Consider the following 21,002-nt stretch of genomic DNA (forward strand, 5'->3'; position numbering starts at 1 on the left):
GTTGCCGATTCATAGGGTCGCCTTAAGTCACAATCGACTTGAAGGCAAATAACAACAATATTTTTAATGTTATTATTTAATGTCTTATAGTGTTTTTGTTTGCCACCCCGGGCTCCTACTGGGAAGGACGGGATATAAATTTAATAAGTAAGTTATAATAATAATTGTAACGTTTAAATGTTATTTAATGTGTGATTATGGTTTTTGAACTATTTATAATAGTTGTAAAATACCTTGAGGGCAGGAACTCTGAGAAGATGGTTAAAAATATATCTTAAACACATCTTAAATCAGTGGTTCCCAAATTCTCCCCCCCCCGACTACTTGAAAACTGCTGAGGTTCTTGGTGGACCACTTAAATGATTTTTCAGCCTACTGTAGCAATTTGTGATGTGCTGTGCTAGAAACTGTATGATTTTTAATTTTATCTTCATTGCTTTTTATAATTTGTATTGTATTACAATTTGAATTCCATAGAATTGTAATACAATAAAATACAATACATAAAAAGCAATAAAGACACATATTGCCACAATTAGAAGCAAAATATCATCAAGATTAACCTTCTTAATGTTAGTTTCCCACTAACTCACCTGACTGAAGCTTGCAAACCACAGGTAGCTCACAGATCATAGTTTGGGAACCTGTGCCTTAACTCAAGACTGTGGATTCAAAAGAACTGTTCATATTGGTAATATATGTACATAAGCACCAGTTCTTGCCAACAGACTGCCAGGAAATGAGGAGGTGGAAATGTAGAGGCCCCAATCTACATAAAGTGTACCAGGCCCAGGAAATCCTGTTGGCACCCCTATGCACCACCACCACCCCTTTCAAGGTGGTGGGCATACCTCCCTTACATAGTGAGGCATTAATCACTCCCTGGACCCATCCAGTCAATTCCCTCCTGCAGGATTTTATTACCCATGATGAACTGGGATCAAGAGGACATGCAGTAGGCCTCAACGCTGCAAGTGTTCTGTCCACATCCTCAGGCTATAACTGAAAGTAATCCCACAAGCTGCCACCCTGGGCTCCTGCTGGTAGGAAGGGTGGGATATAAATCAAATAAATAAATAAAACTAGACTTGCTCTAGGGGTCTCCAATGGATCTGCACATTTTGTGGCATTAAGTTCAGCATGTATCCAAGCAATTTCCCAGTGAAAGTGCTTCAGAAATCTCTCACAGCAGGCTATTTAGTGTTCTGTTGTTAATGATAAAACATTAGCCTAAACCAGCCAATTTACTGATTTACAATGCAAGAGTGTACACCTAAGATGTACTTTGCTGGATCTGACCAAGGTCCAACTAGTCCAGCAAGAATCCCAGGAACTAACAGGCACTAAGAAGTGTATCAAAAATTGGCTAGTGGTCCACCAATAGACCAAATTCTACTTTGTTCCTATCTCTGGACTAAACCACACTGAACGTGGATTGCTCTCCTGGACAGCAGTTCTAAGCATGCACACTGGCAAGCAAAAGCCACTTAGATCAATGGGACTTCTTTGTAAACATGGCTATGATTAGTCTGTTTGTAAAGTAGTTTTTATCATATAAACAGTGCATTTTTCTGCCTTGAGGATCTTTTCAGATTTTCGTGTGAAGTATTCCACTTGCTGCACAGAAGAAAGAAGCTGCATAGTTTTTGCTCAAAGATAATTATGCTCACTAGTAGTTTTGCTGCAAGAGGCAGGACAAAGGTAAAAGGAAGCATAAATAAGGAAGCTGAAGTACAACAACATACTAGGCAGGAATGACTAACAACTTGTAACTATTGTTTCCTGACAACCTGGACTTTGGTAAGTACCTTACCACCTCTTATCATTATTGCTGTTTTAGGAGTGTTGGGTGTTGTGCTTTAAAATATTGTATACTTTCTTTTGCTTTGTAATCTGCCTTGAGCTCACTTTTTAAGAAAAGGCAGGGTATAGTCAATAAATAAAATAGTTTTTCTGCTATAGCTAGGCTTCTTTCCTTTTATTTTCTTTCAATAGTACTAAACTGAAATCTTTACTATTGGTTGTGAGGACAGCAATTACTAAGCAAAATGTGTAGTTACCCAAATGACAAGGGGTTTTTAGGGTAGGGTACAATGAAAAATGGCCAGATTAAAAGAAAGGTGATTTACAAAGGGCCAATAGCATGATGGACATGAAATTAATTCACATTAAGAGTCTGACGAGAGCCAGTGTGGTGTAGTGGTTAAGGTGTTGGACTACGACCTGGGAGACCAGGGTTCGAATCCCCACACAGTCATGAAGCTCACTGGGTGACCTTGGGCCAGTCACTGCATCTCAGCCTCATGAAAACCCTATTCATAGGGTCGCCATAAGTCAGAATCGATTTGAAGGCAGTACACACAAAAGAGTCTGATATCCAAGGCTGGGAAAACTGGGTGTCTGGAATGTATAAGGAAAGCTGATACATCTCATATAGATACCATCTCTTACACTGGTGCTCAGAATCAAGGACATGGTACTTCCTTTTGTAGAGGGAATTCAAAGCACGAAACAAATTTAAGATATCTTTGTTTCTAGCCTATGAAAAGGTTTACAGCTTTACCTGAGACATGAGGGATTAATATTAGTTCTGACACTTTCAAGGAAGCCTCTTTCCCTGCCTTTTGTTGCTGAGCTTTAAAAAGCTGTTTAAATAGCTATTTTTCTTTCCTTCATCCTTTCTTTTTCTCCCACAGGTTTCATATAACCACCCCATGCATTTGCTTAGCTTGTATATAGAATAGGACTGTCAGTTTGCAGAGTCAAATCTTCTATACTCAAATTCAAGAATGCCAACAAAAAAGACAATGCAGTGCATAGGCTGGCAGCTTCCATGTATACTTTCCATTCCCCCTACTTCCCCAGCTAACCCTTAACTGGGAACAAAATCAGTTACTTGCTGCAAGGAGTCCAGTCTCCCTCCAGTTGCCCAACCAGGCACCTGAAATCCCTGCTGTGCAGTGACACTGACTGATGGCAACAGGAAAACTTGGCCTTGTTAACACCTTTTTAAAACTCAAGATGAAAAAAGGTGGAGAGCAAAGCAGTACAATAAAAATAATAATCCCTCTGACTTAAAACTGGGACTAGTCTCACTTGTTCAAGAGCTTGATACTTCAATAAGCAGAAACCTTTGTATAGGTTGATTCTTTTAATTGTCAGGTTTAAGTAGCCGCTGTTTCTCTTCCCTCTAATTTTCAGCATTTTAAGTCTCATTAGAAGTATAAATTATAGAATAAAGTATGCCACCCATCCTGAGCCCTCAGGATGAGGTGGGCTAAACAAAGAAATAATTAATAAAGGGCAACAGCAACATAAGGTATCTCTGCAAGGGAGACAATGTCTAGCACAGCCTGATAGTAGATGTTTTCCAGATTAAATTAGTTAAAAGAGGGGAATGGGAGAAATGCAAAGAGAATTCTGAATGAACCCATTTACAAATGATTGGTGATAAATTGTGGTACATGGCAGTATACCCAAACTGCATCTCTGCCAATCTGAGGGAGGACAGTAGAGAGATCATAAGAGGCAGCTTTAAGAGGTAGGCTAACCACAGTATGGAATCCACTAATGAAGGCAGTTTTGCAATGCAAAAGGATTACTGATTACCCTATAGGAAGCTTTGGAGAGTTGTCTGACAAAACATCTGAATACAAGTGACTTTTTAGGCCATACTGAGATAAGGAGGAAAGGATGTAAATGAGAATGTTTAGGATAGCAAATGCCAAATTAAAACAGCTTAATTTATAAAGGAGATAGAGTACCTACTCCCAGACTTGAGGTGAGGACATACGCTTAACCATGTGGAGAGGGAGCATATTTACTCCTTCTGTTTCAATTTACTATGGGGACACTAGCAGCTTTAGAGTCAAGGCAGATAAATATTTCGTACCCCAATAACAAATGTAAACCAGAAGGTATGACAAGGCTGCGATGAGAATAGTCAGCTGCTCGCAAGCCACTATGTAAAGTGTGCGAGTACCAATTACCCAAGAACCTCCTAACAGAAGGTGGTTTGATGTGTTAAAAGATTCTTGCCGACCTTCTAGGAAGGAGTTAAGGAAGCAGCTGGGCGCTTGAAAAAGGAAGGCGGGAGAGGAGGGCACTATTTTGACACTAAGAGAGCTTCAGGAAAAAAAGATACCGCTAGGTTGGGAAAAGAGTGCGTGTGTGTAGGGGCGTATCACAGGACTTTGGAGGGGGCGTCAGGATGACAAGTGAGAGGGCAAATAGCCTATGGGTGGCGCTGAGGAAAAGGGGGTTTCTGGGTTGTGCGGCATAACCGGCGACCAAACTCTTGAGATAAAAGGGGGGGGGAGAGGGACGTGAGCACACAAGTCAATATATTCAGCTAGCTCAGGTCCTTCAAGGGCAAGGCGGGCGTGTGACCTCCTCTCCTCTGCCCGCAACCCAGCGCGAGGAGGCCTTCTTAGCAACAGACAGGCGGCGGGGGAGTGGAACGAGCAGTCACCGTGGCCTGGTCAAGCCACCCGCAAGGGTAACAACAGCCGCCGCCGCCACACTTTGGTGGCCGGCCGACTTGGCTGGCTGCGAGGCCTCTTCTCCCCCTTTCTCAGCCACCCATTTTCTCCCCCTCCCGCTGGTATATCGGTTACAGCAGCTGGCCCAGGTGTGGGGCGCCGTTCAGACTCGCTCCGGCGAGGGAAACCTCAAGCGCGCAAGGAAGGAGAGCAGTAGCAGCCGTCGCGGCGGAATATGCAGCCATTTTGGGCTTCGCCAGACAAAGAACTACGACGGCGGCTGTTTGCCTCTGAAGCGGCGACCGCTGTTAACAGTGCCACCTCCTCCGCCACGCTCACACGTCTCTTAATAGATCCCTCTGCTATAACCTGCTGTCCGCGCGCGCGCACTCGACGCTCCTTCCCTCCTCTTCCTCGACTAGGCCGCAGCCGGGCCCGCCGCCGCCCGTTCCCTCACTAAGCGCTCGCAGCCATTTGCCCGAGCTTTTATAACAAGCCGGCGGCCAATCAGGAGCCGGCGGAATTCCTCTCAGGCCGCTGATGTGATGCCTCGGCCCCCCTTTGCTTCGTTCTCTGCGCGCATGCCTAGTCGATAAGGCAGAGGCGGGAGGGGAGATCAGTGTATGTGTAAAATGAGTGAGTGAGGGAAAGGGAGGAGGGGTAAGCAGAGGAGGAGGAGGAGGAGGAGGAGGAGGGGGCACAGGGAGGAGTGAAAGGGGGGGCCGGCGGGCGGGCGGGAGGGAGCCGCTCACAGGAACCCTCCAAAAAAAAGATGGCGGCGGGCTCGGATCTGCTGGATGAGGTTTTCCTGAACCCTGATGTGGATGAGAAGGTGGTGAGCGACCTGGTGGGCTCCCTGGAGTCTCAGCTGGCGGCCTCAGGCCACCACCACCAGCACCACAGGGCGCAGGAGCCCCTCAGGGCCGCTGGGGGGCTGCTGGGGAACCATGTTGTGAGCAGCAGCAGCAGCAGCAGCCCAAGCCCTAGCCCTGGAGGAGTAGTAGGAGGCAATGCTAATGTCCAAACAGAGAGCCCCAGCAGCGGCACCACCGGCAGCAGCACCAGCACCACCGCCGCCGCCGTCGCCGCCAAGATGGGACTCAGTGGCCCCGAGATCACCAAGCCAGGTAACCTGGCGAGGAAAGGGGGGCTGCCTCCTCCTCCTCCTCCTCAGGAACAAGGGCCTCCCCTTTTCCTCTTGCCTCCCCCCTTTCTTAAGCCATGACTGCTTGCTTCCCTCCTTGATCTTTCTGCCTCTTTTCTCTCCTTTTCCTTTTCTATCCTTCCCCCCCTCGTTGTTTCTCGTTGTTATTATGATCGGAATTGGGAGTGTGCAAGGGGGTGGTCTGGGGTTGGGGAGACAAGAAAGGCCTTCCTAGAATGCTAGCCTCCACCCCCCCACACACACTATTTTTGGCTGGGACTGGCACCCCTCCTTCCTCCCACGAGTATCTAGAGTGAAAATGGATGTGGGGTTTTGTTGTGATCAACGTGTATATCTGTGTGGTAGTCTTCCTTCTTATGATTCTCCCTTCCTCACCTCAGTATTTGCTTTTAATTATGTCATTTCCCACAGTTACCTGATAGCTGGAGCATTTGGGGTGCTCTTGAGGACCAAGAGAGGAGATCTTTCACATTTGACTTCTTCACCTTCTTACCTCCCCCCCTCCTTGACAAAGAAATAAGAAATTGTGTTGTTTACAGGGGACATTTTTTCTCCCTCCCCATATATAATGCTCTTCTGTGGCTGTCTAAATTCTTCTTTGCTCTCCCCACTCTCTGTAGCTGAAGTGTGGGGGGTGGGGGTGGGCAATGTTATTAATCATGACACCAGTTTCCCCTGAGAAGAGGAAGTCATGGGGGGACTTCAGGGTCAGGAACCTTTTTAAAAAATACCTCTTTGCAAAGACTGGCTGCTTTCCCTTCCGTTGTTGTATCCCAACCTTTTGATTCTCTTATTTCTCCTTAAACAATGTGCCAGACTCTGGTATGCAGAGAAACAGAGGACAACCCCTTTTGCGTGTGGGGTTGGGAGAGATGACAGTCCATCTGTGAATGTTTTCCCCCTTATAGCAAGACGGTGGACACCGAGGGGGATCATAACATTTGGTCCTGTCTTTCATTGCATGGGTTGAGGAGCATTGTAAGGGAAAGAAAACAGTGTTTCTTTTCTCTTCTCCCATCTTCATGATTATATATTTTTCCCTCACTTTTGTATTACTGAAATATTACAGGGATGCTGTTCCTTGTTATGACACCAGGTTAGTAAAGTAGGATCTTGGAGGAGAACCCTCCCTTAGCCTTGATTTGTGGTACATTATCTGTCTGATTAGTTGCGTTTTCTAAATGTAGGGCCTGGAAAGTCAGGGATGGTGTACACTCATTATGCCTGACTTTGCTAGGGACAGAGGGGTTTTCTGGGTGCAAAAGAAGCATTTTAAAGTGTTTGTTTTCCTTTGTAGGAACAGCAATCAAAACAGCAGGATTTAATGTGTGTGTGTTTAAGAGTGAGGGTGAAGTCCTCTAACACTGCCTTGCAACCTCTTCCCTTGTATCACCACTCTGACAGCTCCTGTTCAGCCCCACTTTTTCACGTTCTTCCATTAAACGGGAAATGTAAAGCCACTAGGTTTTACTATAGCAGATGAGGGGATCATATGGAGGAGTTTTAGGCCTCTGGACTTCCCCCTATTTACTTTTCTTTCTCCTTCCCCCCTCCCCCAGCTGCTAGAGCAAGCTTGTAGTAGGATATTATCAAACACAGTGCTATAGCATCCAAAGAAGGAAAAAGAAACACCTCTTCTTATTTCTTACTATATTTGTTTGGCACTTTTATTTATTTATTTATATGGGGCTTTGGTTGATCATTAAGTGTAGCATTACTCACAGTTGTCAGTAGGGAGAACAGTGGGATGAACTCCTTTATTTCTGCTGTAGAACTTAATATTTGCACCTTCTTTCAGGTGTTTCAATGTAAAGAGTTTGGCGCAAGTGAAAGAAAAAGTCCCACTGTTTTAGCGCAGTTTGGCACAAGGGAGATATGCTTTCTTTTTGGCTTGTCTAGCCACAGACCCCCTTTGTCTTCTCTCTTATTTTGTATATTCTTGCCAATGAATCTCCTTTGTTTTATTTGCAGGAGCTGGTGGAGTGCAAGGGAGTGTTATTAATCATAACGCCAGGTCCCAGGGTTCTGCTTTGGATGGCGCCACTACAACTGGCACCAGCACCACTGCAACTGTCCAAGGTGGATCTGAAGCTGCTGTCACCCCAGGGACCCTCAGCCAGGGCAAATCCGTAGTAATCAGCACCATGGCAACAGCTTTATCTACCAGGAATGGTAAAATTGGGACCACGGCGGTGCAGACTTTGAATGGGAGTAACGTGGTGATGAATTCTCACACTTCTTTCTCGGCTGCACCGGTGACGGCAAACCCTACTGTCATCCCTGCTGTCACCCCTCTTGTTAACAATGGACCTGGAAATGTGGGAAAAGTCAATACTGTTAATGCCGTCTTGCCATCCGCTTCAAATACCGTCATCCAGACTTCTTTCCTTGGCACTGGGGTGTCCTCTGCCTCTTCGCCCTCTCCCACGGTCATCTCCTCACAGCAGGCCCCAAGTATTGGGACTGGGGGACCAACTGTGGCATTGGTGAGGCCGCCCATTCACACGGCAGGACCCTCAGTGGCTGCAGCCACCCAGAATGGGAGCAATACTGTGATCAATTCAACCATCGGTGTGGGGAGTTTTTCTGCTGCAGCTGTTGCTGCAGCCACCGTGGGGTCTGGTGTTTCCCTCCAGACCACTCTTGTGAACAGCCAGCCAGGTTCTGGGGTACCGGCTGCACCCACCACACAGGTCATCAAAACAGAGTCTCCTAAAACTATTGTGCAGACGGTAACCCAACAGCAGACGCTGGCGGCTGGTGGCCAGCCCAGTACTACAGGGGGTAATATGATTATTGGGCAAACTATGCAAACTGGCCTGCCCAACGTGGCTCCTAACCCTGGTGGGGTACCGCCTGCGCCTCCAGGTACCCCCACAGGTCTGGCCAAGGGCACAGCCAATACAGTGGCACAGAGCCTGCCAAGGACTCCAACGGCAACTACAAGTGGAATCAGAGCAACCTTGACTCCCACAGTTTTAGCACCTCGTCTGCCTCCGCATCCTCAGAATCCAACAAATATCCAGAACTTTCAGTTGCCACCAGGTAAGGAAAGGCTTGAGGAATTACCCCGATCCTTTTTTTCCCTGTGGTATTGATAGCTCTTGTTTAAAATAAGGCAAATTATCTTGAATTTACTGTAAATGCAGGGTCGAACAACTTGTACTGTGAAGGGCTCTTTGGAAATTGGGTTATATGTGTTGTGTTCTGCATTTTCTAATTAGTTGTAATTGACAGTATGCAGGTAGCTGTGCAGGAGACAGTTGATGGAAGTCTTGCACTTGTTCTGCACCATTCATCAATCTGCAATTGTTCTTGATAGATTGCTCTTCTCTGATTGTTTCTAGTCCACTAGTAGCTTTTCCTTTGGATCTTTCTCTGCAGCCATGCGGGCTAGAGACACGACTTTGTTAAAGAAGTAAAAGCTGAGATTCTTGAGATTCCAATAGTGGGCTTATGAGCTGCATGGCTGTAATTCATACTGATGCTTTTTCCAGAGTGGCATGCTACATCCCTGCTGAGTTTGTTGTTTCAAGGGACCAAAGCATTCTGGCATTGACCCCTAAGAAAGAATGCACTGCTAGGTAGATTTTTATTTGAGGTTAAGTGAGCAAAGCAGTAAACCTGCAATACAATGAATGTGGTATACTAATGTGCTAAGCGAAGGAGATAATGTCCAGCATTTTCTTACTTCTCCTCTGTTTCAGTCTGCCACTGTTGTCACAGAAGCAGCAAAAAGCAAGTACAGTTTGGGAGCAAATTTGCTTTCTTTTACTCTTGATTCAAGTGACACACAAATGCTGTGCTTATAGCCCTTGATGGTTTTTAAAACTGGCATGCCAGCAGTAGCATTCCAGCTTCATTCTGTCCTCACCTCACCCTTTTGTGTGTAGTGCTGCAGCACATGTGTTAGCTAATATCATGTTTTGGTACTAAAATGCAATGTGCAAAGGAGTTTCTATAATCCTAGAGCTAATAAGGCTGGATTAATTTCATTCTGTTTTTCCTGCCCTATGATTCCAAAGTAGTATATCCTAGGTATAATACATACCTTATGATTTTAATTGAGATGTTTTAACTAATTAGTAAACATGATGTGTCTAGCTTTCTGTTCTTACTGTGTATTACACGGGCAACATTCTTGGATTTTGAGTTTCCAGATGTTGCCAGTTCTTTACAGCGATACACCTTTGCCTGATATTTTGTGGTATGGAAATCTGACAGCACTAATTTGAACTGGCTGTTTCAGTCCCTTACACCTGCCAATTCTACCTGAATCCCACATGCCTATGACGATTTGCAGCATTGACACTTATAGTTGAATATTATTTTTTACCCCAAAATCTTATTACAAGATGGCATTAGTCCTGCACAAAGCACATCTAATTAATTTTGTAATTATTAGTACCTAATGAAATCAGTGGGGTGCGTATGTTTCCTGTGCTTCATTTCATTGAATCTTTGCATAGCAAAACCAATATGCTGAGTACCAAAACCAATATACTGGTTGAAACGTACTTGGCAAAATGCTTAGATTGATATGTTTATCACATAAGAGGGATCAGCAGCCCTATTATATTGCAATACCATACTTTTCTAATACAGTAGCATTTTGTATGCAATAACTGATGATCTTGCTCAGTTCACTGAGGCTGTCTGTCAGTTCCTTTATAAAGGCTGGCTAGATACTCAGCAAACTTTGGATATTTGCATTGGACAGAAAGATACTGCATAGTAGGCTTAATTATGCTTGTGGTTCAAGGCAGTCTTGAATTGTACAAGAAAGCTTTCCACACCATGTAATTGCTGTTCTTCATTGTATTTTTAATTTGAAGGGATGAGGAGAAGGCTGTTCACCCTGCCTCTCCAAAAGTTCTGTCTTCATTTTCTTTCAGAATAGAAATTATTTGTATGGAATATAGTACTTAGCTGCTGAAAGAGGCAGCAGCACTCCGTTCTGATAAGGTTGCAGGGGTACCAGAAGGTAGGAAGGATCCATCCAGCACCCACTTCACCCTACCTCATGGGTCTTAGTATTCGTTGACCTACCTGTATTTCTAGCCCAAATGAAACCAAAACAAAATTGGGTCAGTGTATTAGGAATGAACAACACATGATGAATGATGAATGTATTGATTTTGCTACCACAAGATGTGGCAATGGCCCAGTTTTCAAAAGGCATAGACATGTTCATGCAAGTTTTAGCAACTTGCTTCTGAATTTATTTTTGTGTTTTTATACTTTGTTAGCCACTTTGACTGTCTCCTTTTAGAAAGGAAAAGTGGTATAAAGCTTTTTGTATAAACAATTAAATAAAAAATACCTAATGCTGGAGGCAAACAACAGGGGATGTCTACTGTCTTCATGCCCTGCTTATGAGCTTCCTGGGTTAGGTGGGGGCATCTGGCTGACGACTGTTAGAAACAGATTGCTGGACTAGATGGACCTTGATGTGATCCGGCAGGGCTGCTCTTATGTATGCCAAAGGAACAAATCCCTTTACTTAAAAAAAAGCCTGACTCTTTGAACTGTGTGACATCATTTTTATAGTTGTTAGGAGTTACAAATTGCAACAAGTGCTCTCAAAGCACAACAGCTTTTTTACACTGTAATCTTCAATGGTAGACCTTTTAAACCTTGCTGAGGACTTTGCTGTCACCCTTGTAGTTACCTATTGAAAGGTGAAAAGGTGCCCCTGTTGGGGTTGGTGCTGCAGAAGGAAAATCTGTTCTAAAAACTTCTGCACATGACCACAAGTACCTTTTCTTTACATCAGTTTTGTGATTTAAAAAAGTTGTCCACTTGCAAAAATGTGCTCCAAATCATGACCTAACGTGTGTGGCTTGCTCTTTAGAGCATTTGGACTTGTGGTCACAGCAAAATCCAAAAGTGCTGCACCACCTCAGTCTTGTGGGAAGGAAAATTATGGCTTTGGTCCTCTGCTCCCTTGCTTGAGAGTAGATGCCATTGTTCTCAGTGGGTTTACCGCTGGGTAAACATGCATGGGATTAGGCAGCACATTACTCAGATGCAGTTCTTGTACTGCACTCAAAGTGTCAGGATTTTTATAATGGAAAAACAATCTGTGTACTCAGATCATATGAACAGGCAGTGGATTTCATTGCTTAATTATTTACAATATTTAATCATCACTTTTTAATAAAAATGCCCAAGGTGACATATAACCAAAGATTATAATACAATAAGATACAATCGCTTTGTAAAAAACTAATAGATCCATAAAATGTGGAAATAAAAACAAACACTATTGCTGCTAAAAGCCAGATCAAATTAAGACACAACAATGCTGTTTTGTAATTTCCAGGAAGCGGATTAGCCCACAGCCAACACGACCCCAAAGTTTGTGCCCATAGGTCAGTGTTAAAGAGCATATGCTTTCCATGCCCAAGGCCCTAGGTTAAATCCTTTGTATTAAAAGGGTCTCAGGTGGAATGGCTTTGAGATAAGATGTCAGAATTGGGGAATGTTGTTTTGTTTTGGAGGTCTCTGAGTGCAGTCAATAAAGGGCATCCTGTTGTGCACTGGCACATTAGGAGATGATGGATTTAAAGGGTGTGTGTGTATGTATGTATTGAAAGTTGCTGCATCAAGAAGTTATTGCAAGTTTGCTCCCAGGTATCTTCAGCGACAGTTTAGTGTACCTAAAGCTAGCTTCCTAAGCCTGTTGCTCTTCTGATGTTTTGGACTACCATCAACCCCAAGCAGCATGGTTGGGGTGATGGGAGTTGTAGTCCAAAGCATCTGTAGGGCACCAGGTTGGGGAAGGCTGGCCTGAAATCTTAAATGGCATTTTAGATAGCTGCAAGTTACCAGGTAAAGAGGCCCATCTTAATGAGAATCTGAATTATTACTAAGTTCCAAATTATGGAGCATTTGCTGTCAAGGAAGAAACCGAAACTCAACTAGGGTTGGGGGAAAGAGTGGCATTCAGATTAGGAAAACTAGCTGTCTTGCCTACTTCAGCAGCACACGGTGTTTGTTAAGGTGTATTTTAGGGCTAAGTTGGTTTTCCATCAATTGCAGCTAGAATTGACTTCTCATATTTAAGATACAGTATTGGCATAGATTAAATGGACTGGAGGACCATTCTCTTACTAAGCTTTGCTGGTTAGAGCAATTAAGGTTTGGAGGTTGAGAACAGCAGTGCCAAGATGAGTTAAAGGTCTATAATCTCTCCATGGATAAATATTTATGTCTTAGTCCTTATGCTGTGAGGAACTGGATCTTTAATCATGATGCTAGCCAAGAAAGGGCACCATTGTTGGTGCACAGTTTTCTACTTGGTACCCTCAATTTTAGGTCAATCATGCAAGATCGCATTACTTTGAGGCACTGACCTTCTTGCAGTTTTGTAGGACTTTTATACAACTTAGGTTCCAGCAGATTCCTTTCATGAATCTTGAAGGGAGATACCTTTGAATTCTAGCCACAGAACAGAAATGTATATTTGGCTATAGCAAGATTGAGGATATAACCCATTACTTGTTGTTTTGTCCTTTGTATCTGGATCCTAGAGAATTTTTTTTGTTGCCCATTATTCAGCTGTATTTGGATCAAATGCCCTAGCAAGTGGTAATAGGACTTCTATTTGATAATCAACTGTTTATTATGTGTTTGGTAGCTCAATTTTCCCTGGCAGCTAAGAAGCTGCGTCCTTGCTACATCAAGAATCATAATGTATAAACTTCAGTCCTTAAGATCTGAGGGTCTGATCCTTCTCAGAGGATGGCAAAAATGGATTGTTCCAAAGCAGTTCATTGATTATTTATAATTCTTTTTAAATTAAAGCATTGCATTTGAAATTTTTCTTAATATATTCTATATATTGTAAAGGCCCTTTGATAGGTACAATACAGTTTATGACTGATGTTTGAGGTGTATTGATGCTTGTTGATGTGGGAGGTATAGGCGCCAGAGCTACTTTGAGCTGAGTAGAGTGCGTTGCAGAGTAGGGTGGCAGGCTTCTGTGCCTCAAATGCCACAGGTACTGAAAAGTCCTGAAGAGATGATTGCCTGGGAAAACAACAGCACAGAGAACTCTTTTCTTAGTTTTCCAAATAATTTGCACCTTCAGGGTTGGGTTCCTGTGTCCCTGAGAATGAATTGAAATTTGAGGGGAGTAAAAAGGTTGTAATTGAGCATGCAGATCCAAGGAATACTTGCTACTAACCATCAATAAATCTCAAATGCAAACTGGAAGCTATTTCTGGAGACTTGAGATTTTAGACTTCTGCAATAATATCTCTAGAGTAGGCATAGGTGGAAAGAGAATAATCATTAGTTTCAACCAGTTGGATACATTTTAAGAAGAGTGGTTTGATAAATAAAAATATGGCACCTCTCCATTCCCCCCTCCTCCCCAAAAATGTGTTGGAGTATTTTCCTCTTCTGTCCGGCTTTACTACATCTTGAAATGCTGGATAGAATGGCTTGTGACTGAGATAATATCCTCTTGGAGGAGCTTGGTGGCTGCATTTTGCTTTATAGAGTACCTAACTGGCCATCAGATCAGAGTTAACAGTTAAGTGTGTGTTTTGTTTGTTTTGCAGCTTCTCCTATACTAGGGAGCTTAGTGGATTTGCTCATGCCATTTGTGTTTTGATTTGTCAGAATCTGGCATGAAGAGTCTTGGTTTCTGTTTACTGTGTGGCACGCTATAACCATGATGATCATAATTTTTTGGGGGGGTGGACGGGACTGTTTTACAGATGAGGTTTTATGTAATTCTTTCTTTTGTAGGGGGCTATACTTTGATTCTTTACTGAGTTTTAGTAAGTGCAAAACTGCAGGATACTTGGCGTGGCATATGATACTGTAAATCGCCAGAATTTGAACATAATGCCTCAATTATGCAGGGTATAGCATACAAATTTGCACAAAACAGCACTAAGGCTCTGTTTCTGAAAAAGCTGCCATTCCCTTCTAGGGCTGTGTTTTGAGTGCTCCCCAGTCTCTTCTGAGAGTACAATAAGTTTAGGGACTTAATTTCATTACTAACATAACGACTAACATTGTGCATACTCCACTGGAGAAAGTATTTCTTACACTTCCCAAGTAGTAAAATTTTTGGAAGGATTGGACCCTGAAATATTGTAACATGGGACAGTGAAGTTAGCAGAATGTTTATTGGCTTATTCTTATCGGGAGCTCCCATCTCTTACAGTAGTTACCCCATGCAATTATATTTTCATAAATGTAAATATCATAGTTCTGCCCTTATTTCTCACCATACCCTTTCCGCCTCCAACTCCATCAGCCCTGGCCCTGATTTAAATGTGATGCCAAACATGTGAGAATAATGCAACCAGGCCCCCAGCTGCTCTCTGTGCATACAGGTGTGATTCCTGTCTGGGCCATGGATTCCTCTTGTGCAAACATTGCATGTGTAGGTAATGAGGCGAAGATTAAACCACACATTGCTTCCTTGAAGCCTTTGGCTTAACCCCGTAGCTCTCTAATAATCCTCAGTTAAAATAAAACCTAAACACATGTAACTGCATTTGCATATATGAATTTCTGATTATTTCTGGTTCTGTTCTTCCCTCCCCTCTGTTGTCTTCTTCACTATCAGCACTTCAGCTGTAAGCTATATAGCATGAGTGAGGAGTCTTTGCCCCTCCAGATGATGCTGGGCTACAACTCCCATCGCCACTGGCCATTGGCCATGCTTGCTGGGGCTGATGGGAGTTGTAGTTCAGTAATACTTGGAGGGCCAAAGGTTCCCTACACCTGCCATAAAGCATAATTAATAAGAAATGACACTATGTAAATGATTGGTATTCAACTGGTGGGTCAGCTGGGCTGCAGCCTAGCCTAAGATGGATTGCAACAGCAGCACTGCTGTCATAAAAAATATACGTCCCCAAGCGCGTGTTTGGGGCTAAAGGTTCATCCCAGGTCTGAAAAGGTTAAACACTACTGGTATAAATAACTAGCAGATTATTTTTTCCTGAGTGAGTTAACAATCTTTAGCTATTTTCTTCAGAGAGATCAGTTTTTAAAAACATCTGTGTCCACATTCTCTTAATATCAAAGATAGGTGAGCAAAGAGATGAGGTGCCTGGCTTCTTGGGCTTCAAGAGGTTTCATTCTAGGGCTGAACAATTTTTAATATTTTAAACAAGTCAATGAAGCTTGGCTCCTAAAAAATTCAGAATGGCTGCTTGGTATTGCAAATATATTTTCAGCCCTGAACAAAGAATGATTGTGAATCTAATGTCTTTGGAGAGTTAGAGAAGTGAAGATTGTTAAAAGATTTGCCAAGCTACTCCAAGTAACAACTCATTGTTGCATTTAAGTTTTAAGTTGCATGGTGGAGTTCCGATGCACAAAAGGTATCTTGCTAAACAACAATTGCAAACTGGAACATGCAAGGGAAAGTTTAAACTTTGGGAGAGGATTCTGTGTAAACTGGGTACTTTCCTCTGGTTTCTTCAGCAGCACCTCTGCCCCCTCTTCCCAGTCTCCCAACTGCTCCTACTGAATCACTAAATCACTTGCAAAGATCCTTTGGTGTAAAAAAGCAATTTGTTTGTATGCACTTGGCATGGCAAGAGAAGTTACGGCTGAAACTAAAAGAACTTGGGCAGAAATGCAATATTTTGTTTCAAGAAAAAAATTAAAACAGCATTTTGCTTTGTAAGCCTTTTTTAGGTGGTGCTTATCTTTTAACACTCATTGCTGCCCCCCTTCCCTTCTCCCAAGTTCTGATACTTCCCTGAGAAATTAGATGATTGCTCCAACATTACATGTTTTCTTGGGTGCCATGCTTTATACGTGCTTGTGGTTGAGACTGCCTCTGCTGATGTTCGCATGCTATTCCTGGGACACATGAAGCCTCCTGACCACATGGTTCTTTCTAACGTTATGTTAAGAATCACATGGGTGGGAGTTCTTACACATATTGGGATCTGCATGGGAGCAATTATGGAGAAAACAGCAACTACAGTGGTACAGGAATGCATACAGGGAGTCTGAGGGGAGAGACACACTCACTGTTGTGCTGTGGTTCCAGTATGTCTCCACCCCTTTTTTCTGAAAACGGGGGCACACGACGCTAGTCAAACTCATCCCTTTTTGCTCTAAAACTTTGGCCAGATCAGCTCCAGTGCGGTTTTTTTAAAAAAAAATCAGCTTCAGACAGACTTTTCATCTGATTGATAGATCAACCTGTTTGCCTTCCAGGTGTGGCCAATGGAAACACTTTGCTGCAGGCTCAGGCAGAGACAGTGATTGGCCCAACACTTTGCTGTGGGCAGTCCTGAAAGGTCTGAAGTCAGCAGTGGGGAAGGGAGATGTGGCCAGCAGAGGGCAGAGTCGCTTCAAAACGCAGCCAGAAACACCATTCTTGTTACTTTTGAAGTGACTAGTCTGCCCACAGCCTAAGAGGTCTTTGCTGCATTTGCCTCTTGTTAGCAGGAAGTCTACCACATATTAGTAGGTGAGGTAGATGAGAACCTACAGGCCAACAGCAGCTTGTCTCTAGCTTAATGAGGGATCTGCAACAGATACCTCATAGTCAAATTAATATACCCCAGGTAGCAAATGCTATGCAAGTAATTTGTGTACAAGTCTTTGTTGTAGGTGATTCTCTGGTAGATTTCCCTACACTCCAGGATAGTGGTATGCCACATTTGTGAAAGATGTGAATCAAGAGTGTGTGGATAGCAGCAATTTTCATGACACTACATTGGAGGGTTTAATTTTACGTCATAGCTCATTGATCCCTGAAATGATGAGGTGTGGTACTTTTAAAAGTGTACTAGGTAGGGTTTTGAAAGTTTAGTCCTGTGATGCATATTATTGGATCAGTTGTCTTTGATAGAATGAGTGGTGAGTTGTCAAGTTGCATAGAACTCTGCAATTCATATGCACAGGTAGATGTTGCTGTTCAACTTTGAAATCTTTGTGTCTCATACAAGCAATATAAGAGGTATTTGAAAGTTTTTGAATCCTGCTTGCTTTTTTATATATGCCAGTGCAGCAGTCACACTTAAACTGCAGTTTTTGGTTTTGTAACTAAGGCTGCAATCCTATACATGTCTACTCAGAAGTAAGCTCCATTGGATTCAGTGGGACTTACGTCCAGGAAAGTGTTATTGGATTGCAGCCTAAACTGGTATTTTAATCTGCCCCTTTTTTCCAAAAGAGCTCAAAACAACCTAGGTGATCTTTCCCTTTTATCTTCACAACAGCCCTACGAGGTAGTTAGGTGGAATGCTTTATGGCTGAGTAGGGGTTTGAAATTCTGCCTTCCTAGTTTGACAGTCAAACCACTACACGACACTGGCTCTCATATGTGAGAAAGCAACTTTCTGAGACATACTTTGAGTGTTGAGGAAATATTTTCCAGAAATTTAGTTGCCCCCTAAGCATTATAGAAATTTGTAAGAAGAGAAGAGCTATGAAGTGTGTCACTGGGCTGAAATCATTTGTGGCATGTGATGTTAGGCCTGAGTTCTACAACCTTCTATATGCACACTTGGCTTCACTATTGGAAGTTGGTGTTCTCTGCAAATACTTTAAAAGAGAAAAGGAAAAAAGAAGCAAATTGAGATCTTCAATTGTTTCTAAAGGCCTGGATTTTGCTTAGTAAAACACTTTTTTTAGCACTAGATTCACACTCTTGAAAGACTTGCACAGACACAAATTTACCAACCTACTATTACCTTATCAATATGTTATTCTTGAAAGTCCAGAAAATTTGGCTAATATGGCTGGTATATTATGCTTATTATCCTGTTAAATGTCTATAACACAATCCCACCCCACTCCTGGAATGGGACCTGGGTTGGGGGAGAGCATTGTGTGAGAAGTCGCTTAGACTTTATGAGTACAGCTCCCTCTTTGTAACCTCAAAAATTGCTAATTGTTGTCATGTGAATCTCTGTTAATTGAAAAAAATACATAATGAAGCATTAAATAATGCCACTTTATATTCATCACAAAAATAAATATGATGATGATGATATTTGTTACCTGCCCTTCCCCAGAAGGTCCCAGGGCAGGTTACAGCAATATGAACAACTTTTAACAAATTTTGAAGGAAATAAAAGGAAGGAGATAAAAGTAAACCGCCCAGAGCAGTGAACAGATCCTAGTTAATGCCAGAGCATTTGGACTCTGGTTATCTGTATACAGTGATGCCTCCTCTTCAGCACTTGGCTCAGGAAACTCCATATGACAATAATAATAATATGTTTAACAGACAGAATGTCAACAGGTGGAACTTTCCCCTTAATTATATTTCTGTACTAGAAAAGGCTTAATTTATATTCAATTTCTGCCCGCCACACATCTGTTAAAGGCACAAGAGCCCTGCTCTCCCCCAATGCCAACCCTAAACCATGCAAAGAACTCATGTTAAGAGTAAAAACCACAAAATTTTGGCAAGTTAACATATTTTAACATAAGAATATTTAAAATGAGCATACATATGCAACTGTATAGAAACACAATCAAAGCCTTGATAAATTGTGACAAACGTACACTGAGCATGTGCAATTTCACATTTTAAAACTTACCTTACTCATCCTTCTTTTTGCTCACTTTATTGCCTTGGGCCAGCCACTAACTCTTAACCTAACCTACCTCATGTGGCTGTTGTGAAGACATAGAAGGCAAAATTAAAATGGCCACAAAAGGAGACTGACTGCAGTCCTAACCCCACTTACTTGAGAGTAAGTTCCATTGAATTCTATATGACGTACATCTGAGTAGACCTGGTTAGCATCACAGCCTAAGTTCTTGTATTATAGACATTTTTTTCTTCCTTTAACTATTTATTTATTTATTATTTATTTACTCTATTTCTATGCCACCTTTTGGCCAAAGGCCCTCAAGGCGGCTCACAATAAAATAAAATAAACACAAATACAAAATACATCAGAAAAGAATACAGTGTACAAAAATTCAAACAACACAATATTAACATTGTTTAAAAAACAAGGTTCTTTACAGGCCTGGAGTTAATCTGTCCTTAAAATGTAGCACTGCCACTCCAAGAATTTTAGTCCTCAAACATTGAGCAGCTGTTGTAAAGGATTCGCTCACCAACACCATCGGATTCTTGCCCGAAATCGTCGTCCATAGACTTGAAGTAGAACTTGTAGTTGGGCTGGTTGAGGAGCGCCTTGAAGTTGCCCAGCGTCACCTGCTTGGCTGGGATGAGCAGCTTCACCAGGTACTGGGTCTCCTGGTTGTTCAGATGGTAGATGATCTTGGTCTCCGCCGCCGCCATGGCCGCCGCTGCTCCTCGCGGAGGACTCCTTCGGCAGAAGGCTCCAGGCGCCGCCGGCCAAGCCCAGGCCTGTTAGTAGAGAAGCGGCCTGTCCCGCTGGCAGCAGCTGTGGCAACAAAGGCAGGCAAGCTGCTTGCCTGCCCGCCTTGCTTCCTTTGCTCGCTCAGTCCGGCGGCCTCTCAAGCCAGGGGGGTGGCTCCTGCGGGCCAGGCAGGCCTCGCACTCCCCGGTCTCTCACCCACCTTGTTCTCCAGCCAGGTCTCGGCACCGCTGGCCGGGTCTCAGCGCTTGTTGTTGGCATCTGTGTGGCCTTTGGTCGGAAGACTGGGAGAAGCTTCCCCCGTTTCGCGCAAAGCAGGTACCGAGGCGGCATTTGCAGTCACCGACCTGCAAAGCAAGGGAGTCAGCTCCGCTCCGGCGGGAGAGAGCATTGAGGATGCAGCCCTAACCCCACTAGAATGATGCAGCTTTGTACTGTAAAGCCCCATGTCCCTCCCCCAAGAAAAAGTAGTACAGCTTCAAAGCTTCAACAGAATCTTCATCTGGTCTGATTACTGCAGTTTGATTTACCTGGGAGTATGTTCTATTATATATGAGACTTACTTTTGAGTAGACATGTAGACATTGTTCTATAAGTTCGCAAATTTTTAATGAGTGCCCAGGTGTGAATTCATGCGGGGACACTCCAGGACTACTTTTTTGACAAGCAACCTCTTCCTGGGGTCCATCTGTCTCTACAGCCAGAGCCAATCAGCTTGATTGATCTTCCCTCACTGCCACTGACAACAGAGAGGGGTGGGAGTAGGGTTGCCAGGTTCATGGCCTGAGACTGATCCTGTATCTTTAGGAGAAGAGAAAGTCAGCCAAGTGCAGGTGTTCTTGCAACACTAGTGAGAAAAAACACAAGGTGGAATTCTCCCTTGCCCCTGCACACCTTTTAAAAATACAGAAAACCTCTTGGTTGCCAGGCCCAACCTCCAAGAGGTCTTCTGTATCTTTAAAAGCTGTGCAGGGGGAAGGGTGAATTCCACTTTGTGGTTTTTCTCATTACAGTGTTGCAAGAACATCTGCACGTGGCTGACTTTCTCTTCTCCTA

At 43.3% G+C, this 21,002-nt stretch overlaps 1 protein-coding gene across 3 annotated transcripts in view; it reads left to right on the top strand.

Moving 5' to 3' along the window:
- The first annotated feature begins 5,233 nt into the window (after positions 1-5,233).
- TAF4 (TATA-box binding protein associated factor 4) overlaps positions 5,234-21,002 on the top strand; it is a 117,824-nt gene continuing 102,055 nt past the window's right edge. For all 3 annotated transcript variants that reach the window (XM_061631099.1, XM_061631101.1, XM_061631100.1), the window contains exons 1-2: positions 5,234-5,608; positions 7,618-8,691. In XM_061631099.1, the coding sequence (XP_061487083.1) occupies positions 5,254-5,608; positions 7,618-8,691 (1,429 nt within the window). In that variant the 5' untranslated portion in view covers positions 5,234-5,253. The remainder of the gene's footprint in view (positions 5,609-7,617; positions 8,692-21,002) is intronic.

Source organism: Rhineura floridana, chromosome 6 (genome assembly GCF_030035675.1).
Source record: "Rhineura floridana isolate rRhiFlo1 chromosome 6, rRhiFlo1.hap2, whole genome shotgun sequence".
NCBI lineage: Eukaryota > Metazoa > Chordata > Lepidosauria > Squamata > Rhineuridae > Rhineura > Rhineura floridana.